The 25,159-nt window shown below is 39.2% G+C and overlaps 2 protein-coding genes across 7 annotated transcripts in view; one reads left to right on the top strand and one right to left on the bottom strand.

Annotated features, from left to right (window-relative positions):
• BTD (biotinidase) overlaps nt 1-2,530 on the bottom strand; it is a 9,775-nt gene extending 7,245 nt beyond the window's left edge. Inside the window, exon 1 of one of the 3 annotated variants that reach the window (XM_027880075.1) lies at nt 2,429-2,530. The gene's annotated coding sequence lies outside the window, so the exon portion shown is untranslated. Of the gene's footprint in view, nt 1-1,886; nt 1,913-2,222; nt 2,313-2,428 lie in introns of those variants that run through there. The other 2 variants (XM_027880074.1, XM_027880076.1) reach the window with 2 other exon arrangements.
• Nucleotides 2,039-25,159, top strand: HACL1 (2-hydroxyacyl-CoA lyase 1). Of its 4 annotated transcripts, none has more exons than XM_027880067.1 (17): nt 2,039-2,141; nt 3,091-3,195; nt 8,517-8,557; nt 9,787-9,867; nt 13,465-13,537; nt 14,035-14,112; nt 15,071-15,165; nt 15,574-15,686; nt 17,321-17,456; nt 18,573-18,678; nt 20,000-20,083; nt 20,367-20,468; nt 20,958-21,112; nt 22,511-22,669; nt 22,983-23,090; nt 23,682-23,868; nt 24,286-25,159. In XM_027880067.1, exons 1-17 carry the CDS (start codon nt 2,085-2,087, stop codon nt 24,316-24,318), a joined length of 1,713 nt encoding a protein of 570 aa, XP_027735868.1. In that variant the 5' UTR covers nt 2,039-2,084; the 3' UTR covers nt 24,319-25,159. The 4 variants fall into 4 exon arrangements, with proteins under 4 accessions (XP_027735868.1, XP_027735870.1, XP_027735871.1 ...); XM_027880068.1 differs by lacking the exon at nt 2,039-2,141 and adding an exon at nt 2,535-2,926; XM_027880069.1 differs by lacking the exon at nt 8,517-8,557 and having other exon boundaries at nt 2,124-2,141.

The raw sequence follows: 25,159 nt of genomic DNA, 5'->3' as shown, positions 1-25,159 counted from the left end.
CTTCTACAAAATGGTGTATTTTACAAACATGCTTGGAGAATTCTTATTTTTCTGCCACAGTTAATTTTCTGGTGGTCAGAAGGACTCAAAGGTATGAATCTGAATCCCTTCCTCATTTAGATGCACAAGAGGTTCAGCACTGAACGTGCAACATGCACACGATCCCATCTGGCGAAACCTGGGCCAACTAAAATAATAACTACAATAATTCCTCCAAGTCCTTTCCCTTGGCTGTAATTACTGCTAGTACTGCTAATGGGTGAGCACTTGTGCGAATGCTCCCCAAAGCCCTTCCCCCTGTTTGACATCTTAAACAACTGCTGTCTAATGGATTGCTCTTTACAAGGAGAGCAGTGACAGGCCCCATGGCTGGGCTTGGATATGTTAACCTTTCCAGCAAAATAAGGATAGCAGTGGGGTTTACTCAGCCCTTAGGCAGCTGAGATTTCAAATATGTCTCTGCCACATTCTGGATTTTTTTCTTCCTGGAAAATGCTACACCATCTAATAAATCCTTTCCTTAAGGAGAAGTTAATTTGCTTAGGGTCTATAGAGCTGTCACCTCACCTGAGCTACGACTTTAAATTTTCATGAACTGGAATGCTTTATTAATTTTATCTTTTTTTCTGTCCCTTATCTGTGATTTATGTGGTCTGCTGCCTGGCAGAGAGGCTCCAGCAGGATCATCTCACCCAAATACAAATATTTCATAGCAGTAGTATTGTCATCCAGTCACAATATTCCAGTTATATTCCTTCTACACAAAGGGTAAAAAAACTGGTGTTTGAGTTCAGATGCCAAGTTTTCCCTGCAGACCCGTTGCAAACTCTTCCTATTCAGGTTTTCAGAACATCTAATCAACGAATTCTGTTGTTTATGTCATGAAGTAAAGCATCACGTCATTTGCTTTTCAATGGCTTTAGAAAATTTAGAGTGTCATCTCTCACCACACCTGGATGTATACACAGAAAAGCAACACCTACCCTGCTTCTTAGTACTTCTGTACTCACGATAATCCAACAGACTATAAAAATAACAGAGGTAGCACAGCACTAGTCTGGGTCCTCTTAAGTGATTAACAGCAAATGCATGTTAGGCCATGCCCGACATATAGTATAGTCACATAAACAGTACCAATAAGTAACGTAATAGCAACATAAGGAGTAATGACAATAACATAAAAAGTAATTATTACTAGGCAAACGTTAAATTGCTATAAAAAAATAAACACTTTTTTCACATTGTATGATATACATGGATTGTGATAGTATAATAATATATATTATACAACATATAATAACAATATATATAGTGAAATTCAGGGGGTTTTTTTCCACTGATACATACTGTCTACTGCATTTATTTGCTACATCAGATTACACTATTACGTAGGTTTTACAAAGGCTTTATGTTATCTATGTTTTGTTAGCTACTTTTTTGTTGTTGTTTGGTGAGTGAGGGCGAAGGGAAGGCTGCTATCCTTAGGGGTTTGGCTGGACAAGCCGAGGGCGGGGCAGGGACATGTTGTCAACCGTGTCACTTCTGCAACGCGTGCCGGGATGGGCCGAGCCAGGAAAGGGGTGTGCGCCACCCTTCCGCTGGGATTTTGGGAAGATGCCCCACGCTCCTCCCCGTGAGCGCCGGCGCCGGGCACCCCCACCCCAAATCCTCCCCTGCTTTGCCCCGCTCCGCGTTTGCCACCTCTGACCAATCCCACCGCGCCGGAGCGAGGCCCTGCGCCTCACCCAGGCCTTCGGGGCCGCGGCCAGGCCGGGCCGGCACCAAGCGCGCCTCCCGCTCTCCGAGGCCGCTCCCCCCCCCCATCCCGCCCCTCCGCATCCCGCCCCGCTCCCGCCTGGAGCCGGGAAAGCCCGGCCCGCGCCCACCTCGCGCTGGGGGCCCGCGCCTCCCGGGCTCCTGATTGGCCACCCACTCTGGCCAATCGGGAGCTCCCCCAGGCCTCGCCCCCAGGGTGGGGGCGGTACCGGCGGTTCTGGGTCCCGCCCCCGGCGCCTAATTGGCCAGGCGGGCTGTCAGTCACCTGCCGCGACCCTCGGCCGGGCCGGTGCGGCGGTGCCGGCGCGATGGAGGGCGAGGCGGTCAGCGGGGCGCAGCTCATCGCACAGGCCCTCCGGCAGCAGGTGAGGGCGCGGGGCCGCAAACCAGCGGGCAGGGACAGCGCCGAGTGCCCGCGGAGAACGGGTGTGCGCGGCTGGACTCACCGGGAGTGGGCGGGAAGGGCTGGCCTCGCCGCTGTGTGGGAGGGAGGGAGGGAGAGAGGGAGGGAGGTCCCGCCGCACGGCCCCGGGAGCGACCTGGCCCCGCCTGGCCCCGGTGCTGCCGGGCACCCCTGAGCTGCTGACCCGGGGGCAGCGTTCCACGGGCCTGCACTGATTCCTTTCTTCGCCCCTTCCCGAGTCCCCGTTACCGCCAAGCAATGCCGGCAGCCCTCTGCAGCTCTTCCCGTGGCAGCTGGATGTGCCTCCTGCGCCTCCTTTACGTTTAGCAAAGCTCTGTGTTGGCCCTGAACTCGAGCTGGTGGTGACCTGACACCGGCCTTGAGAGAAGACTTTGCCTTTTAGCCTGTGACGCACAGAGAAAAGGAGCTCGCTTGTAATAAAAATAAGCACGGTCTTCTTTATCTCTGCGTTTCTTTGTGCACGGTACTATTCCAGTTATTGCCTGGAGCCTTTTTGGTGTCAGTTTTCTGTGAAACTGCGAGAACATGAGATGCCATGAGAGGAGATGAAGCTGACTTACCGGGAAACAGAAAAGTGACAAAGTCCCAAATGAGAACTGATCTGCAGAAAGCACTGAACGTATGTTGACTGAGGCACTGAACCATTGTCCTACTCCTTGTGGGCCTCCAAAATCCAGGGCTTTCACAACCTCAGAGGGCTGAGCTGCAAATACCGGCTGGCACTGTGTATGTTTCCACAGTGACCTCTAAACTTCTTTGTGACTATATATGTTGTTACCTTTTAGTTTTAGGCTGCCTGTGTTGTTAGCATGTCTGTGTTTGGCATGTGCTTATTATAGCTGTCTTTCGGGGGAAAAAAATCTGATTTCTTTTAACATTTTTCTTTATAGAATATTGAATACATGTTTGGCATTGTTGGTATTCCAGTCACTGAAATTGCAATTGCAGCCCAGGCAGCTGGAATAAAATATGTGGGAATGAGAAATGAACAAGCTGTAAGTATATATCTATAATGAGACCAATCCTTACCTGAAATGTTTTACAGTGGAATGAAACCCAGTTTATGTTTTCTTACTAGGTAGAATGTGGTCTCTGAATGTTAATTTCTGAATTTTACTTTCTTTTTTTACTCTGAATTTTACTCTGAATTTTAATTTCTTTATGACCTACCTCTTTACTTTTTTTCCTTGTCTATGTTCTGTTCTTAAGTGCCTAAAGAGGAAAGTTTTCCTACTAATTGATAAGCTTGTCCTGAGAGTTTAAATAATTATGATTTTTTTCCCTTAACAATTTTCTAAATGCTCACCAAACAGTAAACCACAGAAAGTTATACTGTTCCTGAATGCTCAAAATCAAGCATGAACATACACTTAGACTCTCTTAGTTATATATATTTCAGCTTTGTTGTGTAGGTGTCAGAAATTAGACTCAGGCTCCTCAGCATTTTCACAGAATCGCAGAATCAGTTAGGTTGGAAAATATCTCTGAGCTCATCGAGTCCAAGCTTTGACTGAACACCACCAGGTCAACTAGACCATGCCAATAAGTGTCACGTCCAGTCTTTCCTTAAACTCCTTCAGGGATGGACTCCACCACCTCCCTGGGCAGCCCATTCCAGTGTCTGATCACTCTTTCTGTAAAGAACTTCCTAATGTCCAAACTAAACCTTTCCTGTTGCAGCTTAAGCCCGTGCCCTCTTGTCCTGTCACTTGGGAGAAGAGAGAGATTTCCCCCACCCTCACCCCCTGGCTACAACCTCCTTTCAGGTAGTTGTAGCGAGTGGTGAGGTCACCCCTGAGCCTCCCCTGCTCCAGGCTGAACACCCCAAGCTCCTTCAGCCACTCCTCACAGGACTTGTGCTCCAGATCCTTCAAAGGCAGTTTCATTACCTTTGTCTGGACCTGCTCCAGCACCTCAATATCCTTCCTGAACTGAGGGGCCCAGACCTGGACACAGCACTCAAAGTGCGACATAACCAGTGCCGAGTACAGGGGCAGAATCCCTTCCCTGCTCCTGCTGGCCACACTGTTCCTGATACAGGCCAGAATGCCATTGGCCTTCTTGGCCACCTGGGCACACTGTTGGCTCATGTTCAGCCTCCTGTCGATCAGCACCCCCAGATCCCTTTCTGCCTGGCCACTCTCCAGCCGCTCTGTTCCCAACCTGGAGTGCTCCATGGGGTTGTTGTGGCAATCATTTTGATGTTTTGCCACTAGTTCTGGATTTGTTTGTTTTTCCCCAGTAGTAAAAAATTCCTTAGTCATTCAGTAGTTCCTTAGGTGGTCTGGGGCTGAAGATGGTAAGTTCAGGTTTAGACCTCATTTTCAAGGGTTGCTGCACAAGCTGTAACTGCCAGTTGTGGGAGTGCTGGCAAACGGACCATCAGTTTCCCTTACTCAGAGTTGCTCTGCAACCTTTGTCAGTTTTCCATAATTGATGCCAACCAGTAAATAAATTTCTTGAGTATTATCTTACCAGATTTTTCTTGTGTTTTAATTTGCTTGTGGGTCTGTCTCCTATGAATACTATTAATTAGAATTTTACCACTTTAACACAAGAAAGTCCTTCAGATATTCTGGACCTGTATTTTGCAGCAGTGTTCTTTTTTATGTTTTCTACCGTGTAGTTCATAGCCTTTGTGGATTGTCCCAGTCCTCAACAAAGTATTATAACAGTAGTTCAGTTAACAGTGGTCATGAGTTGTGTGTTTTTGCTATCTAATCCTTACATTCTTGTATTGGAATGTGGAAATTTAGAGGAATGCATGTCTCTGTGGAAAATCTGCAACATATGAGAAAGGCAAGTATATACAAACATGTTTAAAAGGTGTATTTGATTCCTTGAAGGACTGGGAATTCAACACAGCCTTTATATTCCTGTAGGCCATTTAGCAAATATTCTAGTTGTGGCCGTGGTTATTAACACACTTAAAATTAATGTCCTCATATGTCTGTAATTAACAGGGAAGATTGTTTTGCACTGCCAAATGAGATGCTGTCGTATTTATCATCCTTTTTTCACTCTACAAGAGTCTAATAGAAAAGAAACACTTTGCTGTGTAAAAGATTAAATGCTTTTGTTTAGTGGAATGAAAATTACATGAAGACTTGTTTTAGTATCAAAATGTCAGGGTTTGTCTTCTTTAGGGACTGGAAAAAGATGAATAAAGATATGTCTTGTACTGAGTTTTGGTTTGGTTTTTATCCTCACTGAAGAAACAGAGTAACTGGTTGGCAGAGGAGAGGGTGAAAGGTTATATAAAGTATATTCAAGATACACTCAATATTTACACATCATAGTCTTAAATGTCTAAGTTTATTAGTTGTGTGGTCTGGCTCTGGAGAATGTGCATACAGCTGCTTTCTTTATTGGTAAGGGCAGCTGTGTATTATCTATATGGAAAATTAAGGGGTTTTTTTCCAAGGGTCGAGTTTCTGCCTCATTTCTGGGCCAGATGTAGCCAAACCATTTCCTTGTAGAACTGCTAAAATTCTAATTAACAGTGCTCATAGGACACAAGACCCATAAAGAAGTTAAAACACAGGAAAAAAAACCTCAAGACGATAATCAAGCACCGTATGTATTGGTTGGCATCAGTTGTGGAAAACTGACAAATATTCTTGACAAAATTATCCTGATGTCCTTATGCTGCCTGGGAAGGTGGTGGAGTCACCATTGCTGGAGGTGTTCAAGAAATGACTGGACCTGTCACTCAGTGCTGTGGTCCAGTTGACAAGGTGGTGGCCGGTCAGAGGTTGGACTTGATGATTGTGGAGGTCTTTTTCAACCTAAATGATTCTGTGATCCTGTGAAAAGCCCATAAAACTGCAGAATAGAAGACCAGATTAAAGCATGAAGTTAAAAGATAAGTAGCGCTACCAATAGCCGTGAGCCAATCTCCCATGGCCTGTAATATGGCCTAAGTTTGCCTGGAGCAGTTTGACCTGCATCCAAATGCCCTTTGAACACTGAAAAGTTGTGTTGCAACTCCACAGCAGCATGTATTTTGTGTATCTGTCCCTGGGTAATTAGAGATTGCAGTGACTGCTTAGAAGATTGGTAACCCAGATGAATTTTAAACTTAAAAAATACACAAACCTTTAGTTACTAGATTGTTATTTGTCAGTAATGCACGTTGCTTATGTTTAGTTCCTAATCTTTAATAATAATTATCACTATAATATTCAAAGCAATCTCTTCTTGATATTCATAACCTCAGTTAGTTGGGAGTATACAGATATGCTGGAGCTGGTGCAGCTGTCAGGGGGATTGAGAACCCTTCAGGAAGGGCAGCTGGAACAAAAGTGGGCATAGTTTAGTCCACCTCCTACATTCAGGATCTTTTTTTATAAAACGTGTTGGTCTCTGAACAGATCTAATCCCTTGGCCTCCGTGCCTAGACCATGGACTATGTAGTGCAGGATGGTACTTTCTATGGCCCAGATCCTATTGCACATCTGTTGGAGTTTTTGTGTTCTGTTTTGGTTTCTCCTGTTGCTTAGCCATTGCTGCTTTACTCAAAAGAGTGTCTTCCCAGAGCTCAGTCACACTTTCTCAATAAGTTATTGGCCATTAGCTAATCATTTATTTTTGTGAGACTGCTGCTTTAAACCTGGTTCATTATTTGCAAGGCCTGGACTTAAGTTGCATGTGGTAACAGAAGACACCACATACTAAGCTCAGGTTCATACAGCAGGTTCTTTCTCATAATGAGTTATCACAAGCTGTACAGACCAGTCCTGGAACACTGAACATTAATTACAATTAACATGAGGGCCTCAGACCTGCTCCTAGGAGTGGCAGTACTGTTTTACCTGGGCTACTGGGTACAGAAATGCTTAACCATTGTTTACTCACTATGTTGTTTATATTTGATTTGAAAACAGACTAATTTAACCCTGCTTAGTGTCCTGTTTTAGTGGGAGGAACAGGCCTCTGCTTTGGCTGCAGTTCAAGCCCACTGCTCATGGGTGGTTGCAAGCTTTGAGTTGGGTGCCTACATCTAGACTTCCTACATTTCTTCCTAATGTTGATTGTGGTTTTGTGGGCAGTGGTGTTTTATATGCCTTGCTTGTCTGAGGGACACAAGGATCTCGTTTCAGTTGATCAACTGAATGTGACCATAACAGGTAATGAGTGCTGTTACTCACATTTTAGTGGTGAGGGTGCAAGATTCTTCAGTAAAATCACTCTTCTTTCTACTATTCACACCAAAAAATCTTTTAAGTATACCTTCAACATTATTTACAATCTCCTCTAAACACAGATATCTTTAGTCATGTTGCCTCCTTGCAGAATGAAGCAGCTAAAGTTTTAATGGCAATGACTGTACATGAATCCAAATTCTATGTGCTGCTTTATTTTGCCACTCAGTTCTAAAACATATTGCCATAGAAGCTCAACTCCATGCTTAGAGCTCCATTAACAAGATTTTTCGTAACACATACTCCAAATATTTCCAAACTTTTGCACACAGATATGTCATCAAATTGTTGTCAAATTCTTGAACACAAATGACATTTTTCTTCTCTGTGCCAGATGTGTATGAAAAGTAAAAAGAGGTTTTTCTTACCAGTTTTTTCCCAATAAGTGTTTATAAACTTGCTGAGTTCAGGACAAAGCACGAGAATATGAAAGAGTTGGCAATGTCACGTGCCACACTGCTGATAAGCTGTGTTAGCACATGTAGTAGATGCTTCTTTTGAGAAAATTATCAAAACACAATTTTTCTTTAAAATGTCCAAGTAGCTAAAGCAAAGTGTTATACTGGAGGTGGAGTAAGAAGTACTTCAGCAACTCAGCTTGTAAAAGACAAGCTCTATTCATCTAATTAATTTCTCCAGTGTGTTAGTTCAACCTTTTGCCTAATTTCTGACATACAGTGAGTCATTCCAGGGATGGCTGGATTTCTGCTTGTTGTCCTTCTCTTGCAAATCCCTCTTCCCTGGTAGTCCAGAGAGCATTGGAAGGCAGAAGTTTTATGCATTGTTTTAGTGTTGGGTGGTTTTTTTTGTTTGGTTTATTCTATCTTGTTGATTTTTTTTCTTTTTTAAATCCCAGAGATTCCTAATGTAATGTTCTGTAACAACAGGAGCCTGAAATGTGGAGAGGAGTCTTGAGATTTTTCACATAAATCTTCATGAACACACCTTACAATGGGGAGGGAGAAGGGGTACTTTTGCTTACATTTAAGCTCTGAAAATCAGGGAAGAATCCATATTTTCAGTATTTTTGTTGAAAGTTATGTACAAGATGTTATGAAATGTATACATAATAATAATAATAATTGTGTAATTAACTCCAATATTTTCAACAGGCCTGTTATGCTGCATCTGCTGTTGGATATTTGACTGGCAGGTACATTCCATGTTTATCAATCTTTATAATATAATTAAGTAAATATTAATATTGTAATATTAACTGTGTTAGACTTAACAGATGGAAACTAGAGAGGTTTGTCTGTTTTGGAGCTGGGACTTTTTAGTGTGTGCAGATGTAGGGCAGTTAAAACGGAGCATGAATGCTAAAATTTCAGTAACCATTACCAATATTTCTGTTGCAGTGACTCAGACCAGGAGCAAGGAGGTGCTTAAACTCATTTAATATTGACCATCTTATAACTTTCTTTATTTTTTTTCCCCTTTGATATCTGAATAGTAGCTTAACACCCTTGGTATGAGGGGCAGAAATCACACCACCATTGTTGGCTGCAACTTGGTGGACCTGCTATACCTCAGTCTCATCATCAGTGTGTATTGTTCAACAAAGACCTTACCAATACAAGCCTTCCAGTCTCCTGTGTGCTGCTCCTGACACAAAGTATTGCATTTTGCTATTAATGCTGTCAGGAAGCATTCAGTGGCCTGTGACTTGTGCTTCTTGGGTATGGATCCTTTTCTAAAGTGAATATCTGGTGTCTGCTCACTCAGAAGTGCAAACCCGATGATGCAGGTGGTCACTCCTTACTCTATCAGTGTGACAGCTCTGTTACGCAGTTTTGTAGTTTTTCTTCCTTTGAATAACCCTCTGGAAGTAAGCTGGGTTTTTTTGCTGATACATAAATAGTCTATAAATCTGCTAAGGAATGGTCATTTTTTATGTCATCACCTGCAATAACAAGTGCCTCTGCCTCAACTAAACTGTTATAAATTTGTGCTGAGTCAGATGCGCTTCTTCCTTTGTGAGCTTTGTCGCCGGTTTCTGCTGCTGAAGTGCAGTTGAGAAAACTGCAAACATAAGTGGTTTACCAAATTCCATATAAATGTTAGATGATGGAGTAAATGCAATAGAAGAGGTAAGGGGCTGTGTTAGGATAAACCTGTGCACATTGCAGACCTCTGTGTGGATGGCACATAACAACTGTTCCCTTGTTGTTGCAATTGGGTTGATACAGCTAAATGGTTTCTGATTTCTATGTCTTATCTACAGTCCTTCGTACAAATTCCTTGCCATTCACAACTTGTGATGACATGAGTGAAACTTTAACATTCCATATTTCAGCATTTTACTAATTTTCGTTGATGATTTATTTGGTGTTCCATGTGCTTACTTTCCTTTTCTCTCTCCCTCTTTTTCTTTTCATCTAGACCAGGAGTATGTCTTGTAGTGTCCGGTCCAGGTTTTTTACATGCCCTTGGTGGGATGGCAAATGCAACCATTAACTGCTGGTAATTTAACTGCATTTTCACTTTAAAATTCCAGTAATTGTGTATTGTTATTTGTTGCAGATGTTGAGTTCCACAGTGTTTAGTATTGTACTTCCTCTGCCCTTTCCTCTGTGGGTAGTGACAAGGAAATTCTTTACTTTTCAACCCTAAAAGTAATTTTGTTTCATTTCTTGTGATCTTATGGAGAAAATTCTCATTTTTTTGTCCTACCCCGTTGTGCACACATTAAAAAAATCTATCAGCATAGCTGGTTGTATGGGTACGTTTGAAAATGAAGTTGATGTTCAGCCTGTAATGCTTTATTGATTGTGGAGATTGTCTTAAAGGTTTTTTCTAAGTTTAAATCCTTGTTGCCTTTGAATTACTGTATTTCATATGTGAACGAATTGACAACTGCACTGTTAAAATTCCTATTTGCTTCCCACACAGACATTTAGAACAGTAATTAAGTATTGAGTTAAAGGATGTGCAGAGTGATAGTATTTACTCCTATAAACCTTCACTGAGACATGACAACTTCAGCTGGTCTGTTACAGAAAGGTGTTCAGAAAGCTGTACTGAGGTATTTGGGGTAGAAGCTGTGCTAATACCGAGCACGTGTGCTCACAGCACAGAGTGTGATCTGGAACAATGGGATCCGGAACATGAAATTAGGAGGGGGTGATGGACAAGGTAGTGGGAACACTAACAAATCAGGTCTCTGACATTTTGAAAAAAAAAAAAACCTCTAGTGTTCAAATCCTATCTTAAAAAAATGAATTTTTGAACAAAGTTTTGCTGTCACTATGTGACCTTGGATTAAAAGAAGAAAGATCATACGAAAACCTTGCTTTCTGAACAGTTGTGGATTTGGTCATACAAAAGAAATGTTCATCACGTTTACTTATGGATTTGCAGCAGATATTTCTATTTTCTCACAATTTTTTTTTTTGTCTGAGACAAGGTCTGTTTACCTGTCTTGATCTTTCATAAACCTGTACTCCTGGCAAAAGGTGAAGGGAGTGACTTATCTAGTTGGACAGAAAATTGACATTATAGTAAGAAAATCGGTTTTCCCTGACCAAACCACACTGTTCGCCCACTGATTTTTTCATTGGTCACATCAGGTTTGCCTTTTGCCCACCACGTGCCAAAAGGAGAGAAGTAAGCATTCACAAACCCTGAATTTAGCCTAATGGAACTAATTTTCCTTGGCCCCTTTGTTAGTAGGCAACTGTATCGCGTGTTTAAGAATTCCAGAAGTGCTTCCCAGTTATGCTTGGCTGGCATTGCCGTTCTAAGAAAGGGTGCTGTGCTTTGGAGAGAAAGACTAGGGATATAATAATATATAATAATATAATCTCCACACCTTTCTCCTGGCCATGTACTCTTGCAACTTGCACTCTTGATAGCTCTGGTACTTGTTTACCCTGACAATAACTTTCGGTTCATTATTCTGCCAAAAAGCTAACCCAGCAAAAACAAGTAAGTAACGTCATGTTAGATAAGTGGTCTAAATAGCTCCCTCTGCAGCCAGGCAAGCTTCAAGCACCTTAGTGAGGGGGAGAGTGGATTATGCATCTGGGAGCAGAAGTTAGAGAGGGCTTCTGCTCTCTGTGGCAACAAGGTGTTAAGTCTCCTGCTCCTCTGAGGAGTGAGTGGCATGAGGAGACCAATTTGTAGGGCAGGGTTAGCCCTCACAGGTATCTCCAATGTGTTATGTGATTCTAACACCTGGCATTGTTAATGCACTACAATGGCTCACATTTTTTTACTTCATGTTGCCCAGAAGTAATCTGAATGTTGAACTGACTCTGCTGGTTGTGACTTTAAATAACTCAGACTAAGGGTAGTGGTTAAAGCCCTGTTTTGAGTTGTCCTCCTTAAACTTGGAGATCCATTCTTCTGATTGCTCTCTGTTTCAGTCTCTTCCCAGTATTACTTTGGTAAGCTGTTTACCTGAAGTTGCAGCTGAATTTTTTTTTTTTTAATTTAGTGAAGTTCTGCAAGTCTGTAAGATTTATTATTCTTATTAGTTTCATTATAATCAATGCTCTTCCTGCCTCACTGTGGTTTTTAACTTGCTTTATAAGCACTGCTCTTCAGAATGTCTACAGTATTGTGACAGTAGTACAATGATTTGGGGGGGGGACAGACTTTTTTCTAGTTACAATTATGTAAAACTTTAGGAGCAAAACTAAATTTTTTCAAGATATAGCTGTTAGAGTTGGCTGTCTGAAAAGTCCAGCAGGTTCATAATTATATTTCATTATAGGGAAGCAGTAGTTAGTTATTTTGTTCATTAAAACATTTAAATAAATTCTGAAATAATAAGTGAGAGGAACATGGGGTTTGTCACTGTCAAACTCATTATGTATGGATAGCTGTAATTACTTTGCTGATGGCAGGGAACAAGCAGAATAAAATGTGTAGAGCATAAATCAAGTGTATTTTTCCATAAGAATTTTTCATAAAGGTAAGATACAGCCTGAAGTTCTTATTTCACCCCGTCAGGAGATTAGAACTGAGGTTTTTGATTTATGGTGGAGAAATGGCATGGTTATGAAGCTTGGATCTGGATACACATATACCCAAGCCTGAAGGGGGATTAAATTTAAGATTATGCATGGAGCACACTGTAAATGTTTCAGCTGGATACATTATATAGATAAATGCAGTCAAAGGAAAGGCTGTGTCTGAAGAGGTACTGTTCAGCAGAAAAAACCTAGAAAGCTTCTGACCCAATATTTCAATTTAGTGTGAAGGAATAAGCAGATTAATAAGACATCCTTTTTTCTATTGACTCAGCATTTTGCATTTTAAGAAGTTTGGCCTACAAATGGAATAGAAGACCAGTTTTTATTCCCTGTAGGAAAATAATTTATTGTGTTTTGTGGAAATTATAATAAAAATTACTCCTCTGTAATTTGTAACCCATATTGTAAGCTAATACTGCCTTCCACACAGAGCCATGATCTAATTTAAGAGCAGGACTGCTTTAAGCATGTTAAATTTTTGTTCATTTATTTGGGCTTTGGGGTTTTTTACTATAGACAAAATGGAGGGAGAAATGCTCTCAGTCAGTCAGCTAACTTCTGCCATGTTCCAAATTCTATACAAACAGAACCTAATCCTAATGTAAAATTGTATCCTAGTGTGCTTCTTAGTTGTAGTGCTTGTGCATGTTACAGTGCCTCTTGTATACAAAACTTTTTAGACCCATCAATACTTTTTTAGCTTTTTGGATTAGATGTCATTCTACTCAAAACACCTTGTCACCCACGTTATCAAACTTAAATAAAAATTGCCTGTGATATTACTTGGTTTTAGAAGTTTTATGATAGATGCAAGTCACTAAATACAGCCAGATTGTCCTAAAACTAGTGACCCAAAAGCTGCTAGGAAGTCTACTGTCTGACACGACAGTATTTAGAATCCACTCCTGTATTGTGCTGGTCGTTGTCTATTCCTTTAGAGATCTGTGGATGCTGAAGGTGTGTACAGCATCCCAAGAGCAGTAGGATTTGACAGTGAGGAGAATCACAGATGTGATTTTAGCTATTAAAAATGTATGCATGCTTAAGGTTCTTTGTTTTGTTTTTAAATGCACTTTTCTAGGCCTTTGATTGTTATCGGAGGTTCTTCTGACAGAAATCAGGAAACCATGGGAGCTTTCCAAGAATTCCCACAGGTACACAGACTTACAACAGAAATGTTTCAGTTAAATAATTGATGTTGTTTCTTCGTTATTGTAGGAACAACAGTCTCAAACACTAACATTTCCTAACAGATCCTATAATGCTGCTGATTTGCTCCATCTACTGGTTTAAAAGTGACAGTGTGTAAATACAGCAGATTGCCTGGAATGTACAAATGTACAAAGTACACACTCATGTAAATTACCTTTGTCTGTTCTGAAATGGAAAAAAGCAAAATAAACTTTCCAAAAAGTAAATACCACTTTCTAGAGGAAAAAAAAAAAAACAAAACAAACCCAAAAAGCTTAATCCATACCAAAGTATGGTTTTGACAGTTTCTACCAGCTGAGCTACTGCATTTTTCTGTGGGGAAGTTCTCACCTTGTTGCTTTTCATTTGACATTTCTTTAATTTTGTTCATGTTGAAATGAGATGGAAATGAGCAAATCACTTTGATAAATCGGTAAAATGGTTGTTTGCATTTATTCAGGTTGAAGCTGGTAGGCTGTACAACAAACTCTCTGTCCGCCCAAGCAGCCTGGAAGTTATTCCTGCTGTTATTGAAAAGGTATGAAAAAATACAAAATTGGCAACAGAACATCAGGTAACTGTCTCCTTCTGTTTAAGTTTTGAGGGTTTATTTTTGTGTAGTTGTTACTCGAAGCAGTTTTATCCTGCAGATATGAGGTGATGGTTGATTGTGTAAATTAACAACCAGGGAGATTTCTCCTAGGAACAATGCTACGGAATAGGTTAGAAATAGATTCTGATCCAATCTGACACTTACTGATCCCTGCAGTGTTTTTTTTCTTAGCCTCAAGCAGGAAAATTTTTATGAAGTAAATGCTCTTAGGGAGAGGTGCAATGACTGCAAATGGAATACTACAAACTTCAGCTGTTACACCATTCCATGTGAAGGAGATTTGGAAGGGGAGGCAGTGGACATGGTTGTATTTGGGTTTTGAGTTTGGTTATTGCTTTGTTGGTGGTTTTTTTTGAGACTGAGAGAAAACACATCCTTATCTCAGTGCTTCAGAGAGGATTAGCAAAGTCTCGTGGTACTGCTGCAGCAGCAGCACTTCAGCCATGTCAGCCTAAAATCTGCATACTATGATACTGTTTCCAGAAGTGCAAATTCAGTGAAACATCTACCTGCAATAGAAGAACTGGAATCAAAAGTAATAGAAAATGGAGGCATTGGTTATCTTGGTTTTTCTCTGTTTGTGCTGCTTTAAGTAGAATTCAACATGAACAGCTAATAATGCAGTTGTCTATTTTAAATTAAACAAAGAATTTAGACTCTAATACTGTACATCTGCTGAAAAGCTCCAGCAGGTATATAAGGGAAAATGTAAATAGCTGTCAAAACTTTAATTGTTTGATATAAATCACTCCATGGAAGCTGTGTTCATCAGCAGTATGAAACAGTGTATCTTCTCTGCCTACAGAAGAGTTTTCTTGCCTTTTTAAACTATTTTTAAAATCCTGTCAAGCAGTAATTAAAACTGTGATTGTCTGTTTCCTAGGCTGTAAGAACCAGCATATATGGTCGTCCAGGTTCCTGCTATATTGACATACCTGGGGACTTTGTGAATCTTCAGGTGAATAAGAGCTCTGTCAAGTGCGTAATGATTACATTCATTTTTCCAGTCACTGAATAAAAGAAAGTAGAGTTATAAATTGCTTTTATATTTTATTTTCCTAAAGCAGGAAAATGCAGCCTCTAAATGTAACACTCCATTGTAATGTGATGCAGATTACAGTTTGTAAAGAAATGTGCAAAACCAGAATGAATTAATATGGTAATATAATCATGTCACTCTGTAAATCTCTGGAACAACACTATCCGTAAGATTAAAGAAACAAGGAAGACAAACTTCAAAGCTTGTTTTAAAAAAAAAAACACCTACTCTAATAAATGCTGTAATGTGTGTAGCAACTGCAATTTTATGCTAAACAGTAGATTTGTCTTTCAGCATTTCTTGTTTTGAATTTTTTTAAGAGGTTCTTTTGTTTTGCTTTTCTTCAGGTATGTGGAATGCTGCCTGCCACCTCCCATCAGCATGGCTGAACACTCTGCTGTATCCAAAGCAGCCTCTATCCTTGCTCTTTCCAAGCAGCCTCTGCTAATCATTGGCAAAGGTGCTTTGATGTAACTTGGAACCGTACAAATCCGGGACAACAGTGACCAAGCTATTGCTTTTCACCAGAAGCGTTACCTTCTTTTCACCTTTAGTCAAACAAACAAACAAACAAACCAGTAGCAAAACACAAACTTCTTTGGAATTTGATGTTAACATCTGCTCTAGTTTTAGAATATTTTTATTCTGCTTTATAGCTGTTGTCTTTTTCATCTAGTTTAAGGGAAAAGTCAATTGATAAAATAGAAGTTTACGTAGAAAAAAAATGGATAACAGTTGTCTTTAAATCTAAAGCCAAGGGATTGCTTCCAAAATTCCAAACAAATTCTGTTGGAATACAGAAATTATATTTTCTATCTGATGCTCTGATATATATATAGCAAAAATAAGAATAACCAAAGGTCATTTTTTGATTTGGTCTTACTGAAACTGCCACCCTACCTGTGTGGGGATATAAAGCAACACAGCAGGTGTTGCTGTTATTGCTGTTTTACAGACTTTCCATTCTACTCTACCACTGTAATTAATTCCTGAAGTAGAGGTACCCCTGACGATAGAGGATAATTATTCTCTATACTGGTTCTCTTGTTTTGTCCCTCCTTGTGGAATGTTAGCCAGTGCAGTGGTGCTGAAGATACAGGTCAGCTCAGAACAGAATTGAAATAACCAGCTTGTTTAACCCAGATTGTTTTACTGCAGATGTGGCAACGCTCTGTGTCTGTGTTTAATTAGGGAGTGCAATGATTGAAATGAGATGGATCTTATAATGGATGAGGTAATGAAATTGAAAACAGAATCAGGAGATCAGGAGAGGTTATGGGTATTTTTTCTCTGTGTCTGGCTTGGCACACATGAACAAAAGGATGTTGTTTGAAAGTGAAAGGCAGAAATCAGCCCCTCAAAAATACATAGATCTGTGTTTTGTTGATGTGAACAACTGAGAATCTACTCAACAAATGCATCTGGATTTTGTGCCATATATTGTTGTTAGCAGAATTTTCGAAATACATACAAAAGTCTATACTTCAGGATTTAAGACTCACAGCGCTAGGACCAGTCAGTTATTCTAGACTGCCTGGACAGGCTTAATTCAGCAGCCATGTACTGGAGGTAGCATCACATTGAAGGTGTGCACAAACACAAACCTTTACAAGGTCTTCTTTTGGCTGCTCTCTTTTCATTAGAGGCTTGTTGGAAGCCTCTTTGGGCAGATTTCTGTGGAGGATGGTACAACAGCATGCAGGGGGCAAGCGAGAAGTGACATGACATGACACAAAAGCCATTGCATGTTGCTGCTGGAGAAGCCTCTGCCCCATAATACCAAACTTTACCCACTAAAAATTGTCATTCTAGATAAACAAAATAGGTAAATAGTTCAGCCGAAGTCTTAAAAAAAAAAAAAAAGAAAAAAAGAAAACAAACAAAAACCTTTTTGTCAGAAACATAAGACATTTTAAACCCCAATCTGTGTAGGTTTGAATGTTAGGTTTTGAGTTCTTCAGAAGGAAAAATGACAGGCAGCTTTCATAATGGGAAACAGTACTCTTTCTGCCAGTGATGTTATCAGGTTAATTGAAGTTCAATAGAATGCCGTTGGTTTCTGTACTATTAAGCAGTCTCTTTCATTTCATTCAGGTGCTGCTTATTCACATGCTGAAAACAACATCAGAAAGTTGGTGGACCTTTGTGGACTGCCTTTTTTGCCCACGCCAATGGCAAAAGGAGTAGTTCCTGATAACCATCCAAATTGTGTAGCTGCAGCAAGATCCACGTAAATATAAAGCAAGGTTTCTCATCCTAACATCTGAGGAACAGCTAGGGATTTTGGTGGTCTACAGGTGGCAGGGAAGACAAAATGCATACAGCAAAAAAATTTTCAAGCATGTTTCGCACCTCCTCGTGGAGCACTGAAGATCTTGCTTGGAAAGGGACAACATATTTAGGCGGATCACTTTAGAATGCTGACCAGGAAGATGCTTTATCTGAGAGCTAATGTTCTGTAACTCTGAAAGCTATGGCAAGTAGATGTATCAAGGTAGCTAGTATGTGTTTCATAACATAAAATAGAACTGGCAAACATTTTATTTTAAACAGGCACTAGACAAACTACTGGCTCTTTATTTTAACACTGTAAACAGAAGCTCGAGATGCACACGTTGCAGCTGAAGTTTGGCCATCTGCTGTCTCTGTAGGGTATTTGCAAATACACTATCAGTACATTGCACTTTATTTATACAGAAAAACAAGGTATTTCAAACTACACTGAATGACTGTGTTTAAAGTAGTTTGTAAGAGCTTTTTTGGGCTTTTGGCAAAATTGATGTGAATGGACTCTAAGAGCCCTAGTGTGTATGGATATGCACAGAATCAGCTTGCAGCTGAGATTAAAATATTGTCCATTGCTGAGCGTCTTAGCTTTATCACTGTTAAGTGTGCAGTTAAAAAAAAAGGAGAATAAAAAAATACAGGAAATGTTGTCTGCCCATCTGAAAGGTAAATTAACAGGTGACTAAACTGAGGGGTCCACAAATCCTAATTTTGGTACCCACTGTTGCCAGTGTCACAATAGTGAGTGTTTTGCTTTAACCTCAGCATCGTTATAACATCTTGTTGGTCTCCTGATGCAGCGATTCCTTTCCTAAACACAGTGTATTAGGAAAGTACTAATTAATTTTCCTCTGAAGTTCCTAAGCTCAAGAATGGCTTGGTGATTGACTCGGTAAAAGGATACAGGGTTTTGGGGCTAAGCAAGCATCTTAGAGGAAGGAAGGATTTTATATATATACTGGGGTTTGCTGTGGTGATTAGGATTGCTTCTACTTGTGCAAAGACTATTAAGTGTAGTAATAATTCCTTCTTTTCTAATTCTTTCATTTCCCTTTATTAGGGCATTACAACATGCTGATGTAATCATCTTGCTTGGTGCAAGGTTGAATTGGATTTTGCATTTTGGTCTTCCACCAAGGTTTCGACAGGATGTAAAGGTTATTCAGGTAAGCAGGAAAATTATTTTCACTTAAAGCAAGTCTTCTGTGTTCTAGCATTGCCTAGAACAATCATTGCAAACTATTTTGGCAGTGTATTTCATATGGCAAATACTGCCCTACAGATAGTGCATATATTTAATTGTAATTCTCCAGAAATACTTATGATTTCTTTAATAGTTTTTATTTCTTTCTAGTTTTTTTCTAAGAATGGTTACAGCAGTGTTCCTGGAGGGCAGACACTTCTACGTAGTTGACTAATACAGAATTAGACTCCCGATACTTTTGTGGTCTTTGGAGCACTGGAATTTCCATGGTTGAAAGCAAACTGTCTTTGAAATTGTGAAATCTTTCATACCCTTTGATGTTCTCTTAGCTGAATTTTTTTTGAAATAAAATTGCTTTCAGATCCCCAGTCAGTCATAGTATAAGAAGTCAGTTACTCTGAAATGTTAATAAGAAAAGAGGCAGAAAGGCTATTTAACTAATTAATATATTTGACAATCTGCCAGCTCGTAGAAAGACAGGTCTTTAAATTGTTTACGTCCTTAAAATCTCCCTAAGAGTCTGTGACGAAATACGAGTGTAGTGGCTGGCCTGCTTACACTGATCTGGAACATGATCTCAAGTCCAGACTTTACATCTTTTCTAGAGCAATAGCATAAATTTTTAAGCTACATTTTTACAAATATACATCTTATTTTTACAAATATTATTTTTACAATTTTTTCGAAAGAATGTAAAGAAAATATTTTTTTCACTGTCCAAGATTAGTGTAAAGTCCTGTCAGTTCATAGTTTGTGTGACCTGGCTGTAAGTTAACTGTCTGTGTAACCTCAGAGGTTTCATGCATCACTGATAAAGCAAGTGGAGAAGTTGCTTCAGTAGTTGCAACTTACTTTTCAGTTTCTTCATGCTAGCTAATTTTTTACTTTCAAATAGCATTCACGCAATTTTCTTTGAAGGAAAATTACTGCTTTGTTTAGACTTTAAGGGTATATCTAAGCCTAGATTTTTAGTTATCATGTAATTATTGCTAAAATCACCACCTTCTTCTCCTTAATGCACTAATAAAGTTCTGTAGTGTCTGCAAGAGCTTGAAAGATCCAAGCAGTCAGTTTTAAGGATATGTGTGAACTTTTATTAAAATAGGCGTTTACTTTGAATAAAGGATTTCCTGATGTAATTTAAAGAAAGGCAGCCAAAACAAGGTACGAGGACAACGTTAGACGTGTATTTATGTTAGACAGTGTTTCTCACTTGAACTGAAAAATAAACAAATCTCTTTAATGTTCTTGAGTTAATGGTGGTCTTTCTTTTTGAAATATAGGTCGATATTTGTGCAGAAGAGCTGGGGAATAATGTAAGACCTGCTGCAATTTTATTAGGTGACATAAACGCCGTGACTAAGCAGGTAACGTAATGTCCTGTGTCCTCTTGTTTTGACTTTAATTTCCTCTGATTCATATAAAGTAAATTGCCACTTGAAAGCAAAGGAAAAAAACCCCAGCTGTTCAAGGAAAACCATTTTTCAGGCAGTAACTGGATGCTGTGCATGCAGTCTATTCTCAAATTATGTGTTAAAGATTCTGATTAGTATTACAGTGATTGTGCTGGGATCTTTCTTGGTAACGTTATTCTTGATGCTTGTTTTTTAAATATGTTGGAAGACATCTCTATAATCAATATTGTTCCAGCTCTTAGAAGAATTCAGCAAAAGATCGTACAAATATCCTTCTAATTCAGAGTGGTGGAAGAGGCTAAGAGTGAAAATGAAGAACAACGAGGAAAGATCAAAGGTAGTGTTATATTAAAGAAAAGAGAAGGTTTCTCACTTTACCAGGTACTGATACATTGTCAGTTTTGTCACTTGTCTGTATCCAGTCTCCTCAATTACTTCTCAGTCATGTTACCCAGACTTCGAAAATTTATACCATTCTGGTACAGGCTTACTCTTCTCAGGCTTATGAACTGTAAGTTAAGTATTACAGGTTAAAGTATTCTATTATTTTGTATAAATTCAAACCATGTGGAGGTCATTGAACTTTGGGATTGGGTTCTTAAAGCCAGTAGTGGAAGACCGTAGCGGGAGCTGCTCTGATGAATAGATTGCGTTACCAGGATAGATACAGAAGGAGCAACATTGATGTAGTGCATGGGAAACCAAATGTTTCATCTTTACCTAGCAGAGTGCATTCTTATTTCCATTGTTATTATTTAGGTGTCTCAGTTCTGCACTTTGTTATAAATTCTATCCATAAGAGTTACTGATATCTCTTATTTTTCAGGAATTAGCATTACAGAAATCCCTGCCTATGAATTATTATACAGTCTTTCATCACATCAGAGAACTGATACCCAAAGACTGCATTTTAGTAAGTGAGGGAGCAAACACCATGGACATTGGACGGACTATGCTTCCAAATTACTATCCCCGTCAAAGGTGTGGTATCTTTTGTGTTGTGCTGACTCAACAGGCTAGAGCTATGTATAAATGTTTTCATTTAGCTGAGAAGTATGATAGTCCAGAATTTTTGTAATTCTTTTTAAAGAGTCTAAATAAAACAATAGAAGTTTAGCATGTTGGGAAAGGGGTTAAGGAAAGTTTTCGACCTGTATACTCATGTTCTGTCGTAGATTTTAACATTTCTCTGCACGCTCTGCAACAGAATGGTGTTGGTTGCTCAGTCTCTTGTGGAAAGTGAGTGGCATTATGTTGAATTCCCTGACCTAGATGTTTATTTCTGTGCTCAGAGTCTGTGGTAAATTTTGATTAAAAATGAAAACGATCATTAGAATTCTTATGTTGGAAAGAATTCACATGAAGAATTTTTCTTTGAAACACTTCAGAATAGGGAAAATAGGGATTGTATATTGGACATGCCTTTATGTAAACCTCCGTGACTAAAATGTAGGTACTCATATTTGGAAGGGTCACTTTAATCATTATGTGTAGTCTCGTTTTAACATTAGTGGGAGTTAGATGCTGGTTTTTGAATGGGGGAAAAAGTGAGTTTTTCTGGTGATGTGAAATTTCTCAACTGTGAAGCTTATGCCTGCTTGTGAAAGTAGCACTAAACTCCTAAACAAACCTAAATACTTTGTAAACCGAAGTGCTTTGTTAACAAAAGACAACCAACAGCCAAAGCAAACCCCGCCCACATACTTCCAGTAACACTGGGGTAGACTTTGCATCTTTTTCCCCCTTATTTAAAGTAAGGACACAGTAATGTTAATGGTTGTCTTTTCAGACTGCATTCAGACTGCGCATATCTGAAAGCAAATTTGAGAAGTTAACCCTAAAATAATCTAGTTCTTTATGTACTTTTGTATCCATTATGTGCTTCTGATTGAAATGATCTAACTTAATTATAGCTTTCAATTTGATTTCAAACTGGTTGAACAGAAGACTAAAATTTGAACAGCAGTATTTAATCAATGGCTTTCAGACTTGTAGGTATATTTTCAAGGAATTAAATATAGAAATATTTCATGTTGTCTGTCTGTCTCTACAGTAATTGAATGTTTTTGAAATATTGTTACTATGCAAGCTAAAAGCATATGAGAATAGGTCTTTATTGTAGTACAACTAGTGTACAAGAGTTCTTAATTTTAATTAGAGTTCCATTATGTTTATATCACTTTAAACATTTGCTGTCTTATCAAATGATCGGCTGACTATAATAATCTGTACATCTGATATTTCTGTATACCAGTTATTTATGAAACAATATTTGAATAGTGTATGGCAAAGTATTAAAAGTAAAGGTAATTCACCATGGATTAATTGAAGAGACTGAGTGGAAATAAAGGGATAGTAATTCTGTATTCTCCCCTTTAGGCTTGATGCAGGTACTTTTGGAACAATGGGAGTGGGGCTGGGCTTTGCTATAGCAGCTGCAATGGTAGCCAAAGACCGAGCACCTGGAAAGAGAGTCATCTGCATAGAAGGAGACAGTGCTTTCGGATTTTCTGGCATGGAGGTGGAGACTATTTGCAGGTAACTGGTTTTTTTTGCTCAAGAAGAGCAAGCAACAACTTTGTGTGTTGCCAGGATCACTTTAACTCAAGGCTAAGGATGCTGCTTTTAGATGGGGTGCCCATAAACCACATGAAAAAAAAGCCAAAAAAATATAAATGGTCATTTTTTATGTTGTTATGACATAGTGCTCTACTGGTGAGGATTAGATCATGTTTCAGGTGAAAGTGATTTTTTTATTTATTTATTTTCCTTTTAAAGAAAATTAACACTTCTAACATCTTACAGAAAGGGGCAAATATATCAGAATTCTTCCAAATGTGTCTTTTTGTAGGTACAATTTGCCAATCCTGATTATCATAGTGAACAACAATGGGATTTACACTGGTTTGGATGCAAATTCCTGGAAGGAGATGTTAAAGTTGGGCAATCCTGCTACATGGTAAGCATCTCCAGAGTATGTCCTGTTAATTACAGAAGAAGTGACCAAAATGGTCATTCTCTTTATTTTTAATGCTTTGTAATTCAGATTGAAATTACTTTTAGAAAGCAAATTTAGTCCTGGGCTAAATTCATATAAGTAAGAACCAGTTACCAAAAGCAAGCAGCCAACCAAATTCCAGACTGTTGTTTGCACCACAGAGCAGTAGAGAGATGATTCTCTGTTAGCTGTCTCAGGTTCCTGCAGCAGTTCAGGCTGCACAGTAGAGAGCTGGTAGTGGGCTAACCTTCAAAATCATGATAATCTCCAAAATTACCCGAATTCTGAGTTTACACCGAAGTTCTGCTTCTGGAGCTGAGATCTCTGTACAAAGAGAACTTGGCTAAAGCTTTGGAATGTCTCCAGAAGATGAAAGTGAGCATGGTACCCTATTAACATACCTTAAGTGATACATGAACCATAGTTCTTTCAACCCAGAAGAATTCTACAGGCCAGTACAACCATCTTGCACTTTAAAGTTGGTGCTGAAGTAATTAAATTGGTCTGTTGGTGGTTCCTTGCCATTAATCAGGTTTTCCATTGTGTTAACAGTGTACCTCCTGTTTCCCTCCTGCCAAATTCACACTATGAGGAAATTATGTCTACCTTTGGAGGTAAAGGATACTTTGTTAAAACACCAGAAGAACTGCAGAATGCTCTGAAAGCAAGCTTGACTGACAAGGAAACACCTTCTCTTATTAATGTAATGATTGATCCACAATCCGAGAGAAAGAAACAGGTATCCATATGTTTTCTTTTTTTTTTTTTTGGCTAACTTCATGTTGGTGAGCTTTTGAAAACCTCAGGAAGTATCACTTGAACCTCAGAGAAGGCAGAGATAGTTGCAAGGCAGAAATATTGTGTTTAAATTTGGGGGAAGGGAGAATGGGTTCTTTTACGCTGTGCCGTCTGCTTTCCTTGTTACTTGCTTGTTTGGGTTTTTTTCCCCCCCACTGGCTGTTTTTAATGCACAGTGTTCTTCATGACTGTTTCCAGAATTTAGGGTTATTCCTTTTCATTCTTGACAAAATGAGATGAAACATTTTTGAGCAGTCTTTGTATCCTATGCATTCCATCTGGTAGTTAACTGTTCCTCTTACTCTTTGCCCATTCCATTATAGTTTTTATTCTGTGTTGGTTTGTTTTTTTCTTCCAGGAATTTCCCTGGCTGACTCGTTCTAACCTGTAGTAGAAGAGGAAGATGATGGTGGTGCAGGGCAGTACGTTAAACAAAACTGAATTGGTTTCTGGAAGTGGAACTGATACAACTGTATTTTACATAGGCATTGGAACAAAGTGGGATTTAGAACTGCTATTAGAGGAATCTTTAAATGCTAAAATGAGCTAATTGTATAATGAGAAAGACACATATGAATGTATAACAGGCCTTCTAGCAGATTGTGCAGAAACACTGATGATAAAATTACAGTTTTTCTTTTACTCAGAGTAATTCCCATCATTTGTGAATTAAAATCTTGGATGTCCTGGATGAACAGAATAAGCTGAGGGTTTTATGCTGACACTGAAACATGGAAGTCTTTGACAGTCTGCAACTATAGTAGTTTCATTCTTAATCAACCACCAACGTGATACTTGTTAGAGACTTTGTCCTCTAAGAACCAAAAAAAAAAACATCTTATGCAAAAGTCTTGCTTGCTCTCATTATGTGTCGAAGCCCATTGCATTGATAGTAGCTTCCTAATTTTACAGATTCTTTTTCAGCTTCTACTAAATGTAGAAGTAGTGTATTAAAAATCCAGACTTACTCAAGGGCTAAACTTCTGTCTACTGAATTTGGTTTTGTTAACTGGGACTTATGGTGCTTGTTGGAAAGTAAAATCCTAGATCTTTTTTTGAAGGTTTGCTCTTCACACAAACACTGTTATCCCCGTAGGTTGAAAATGTGGCTGTATTTATTATATATTATATATGTTATGAGATTTCCAGGATTAATAGTTTATAAATCTTTATAATTAGAAGTATTAAAAAAAAAAAACACTACTACCACCATCAAAACAACAACAACAAAA

The sequence above is a fragment of the Empidonax traillii genome, unplaced genomic scaffold (assembly GCF_003031625.1).
Source record: "Empidonax traillii isolate 1590-97213 ecotype Southwest subspecies unplaced genomic scaffold, ASM303162v1 scaffold64:size1360303, whole genome shotgun sequence".
Classification (NCBI taxonomy): domain Eukaryota; kingdom Metazoa; phylum Chordata; class Aves; order Passeriformes; family Tyrannidae; genus Empidonax; species Empidonax traillii.
The sequence above is the reverse complement of the archived record's forward strand: the minus strand, read 5'-3'. Positions and strand labels throughout refer to the sequence as shown.

Bases quoted from the DNA above. Each gene is read 5' to 3' on its own strand.
- HACL1 (XM_027880067.1), top strand. From the start codon at position 2,085: ATGGAGGGCGAGGCGGTCAGCGGGGCGCAGCTCATCGCACAGGCCCTC. The intron at 13,538-14,034 runs GTACACAGACTT...GCATTTATTCAG, and splicing joins CTTTCCAAGAATTCCCACAG to GTTGAAGCTGGTAGGCTGTA. The intron at 17,457-18,572 runs GTAAATATAAAG...TCCCTTTATTAG, and splicing joins GTAGCTGCAGCAAGATCCAC to GGCATTACAACATGCTGATG.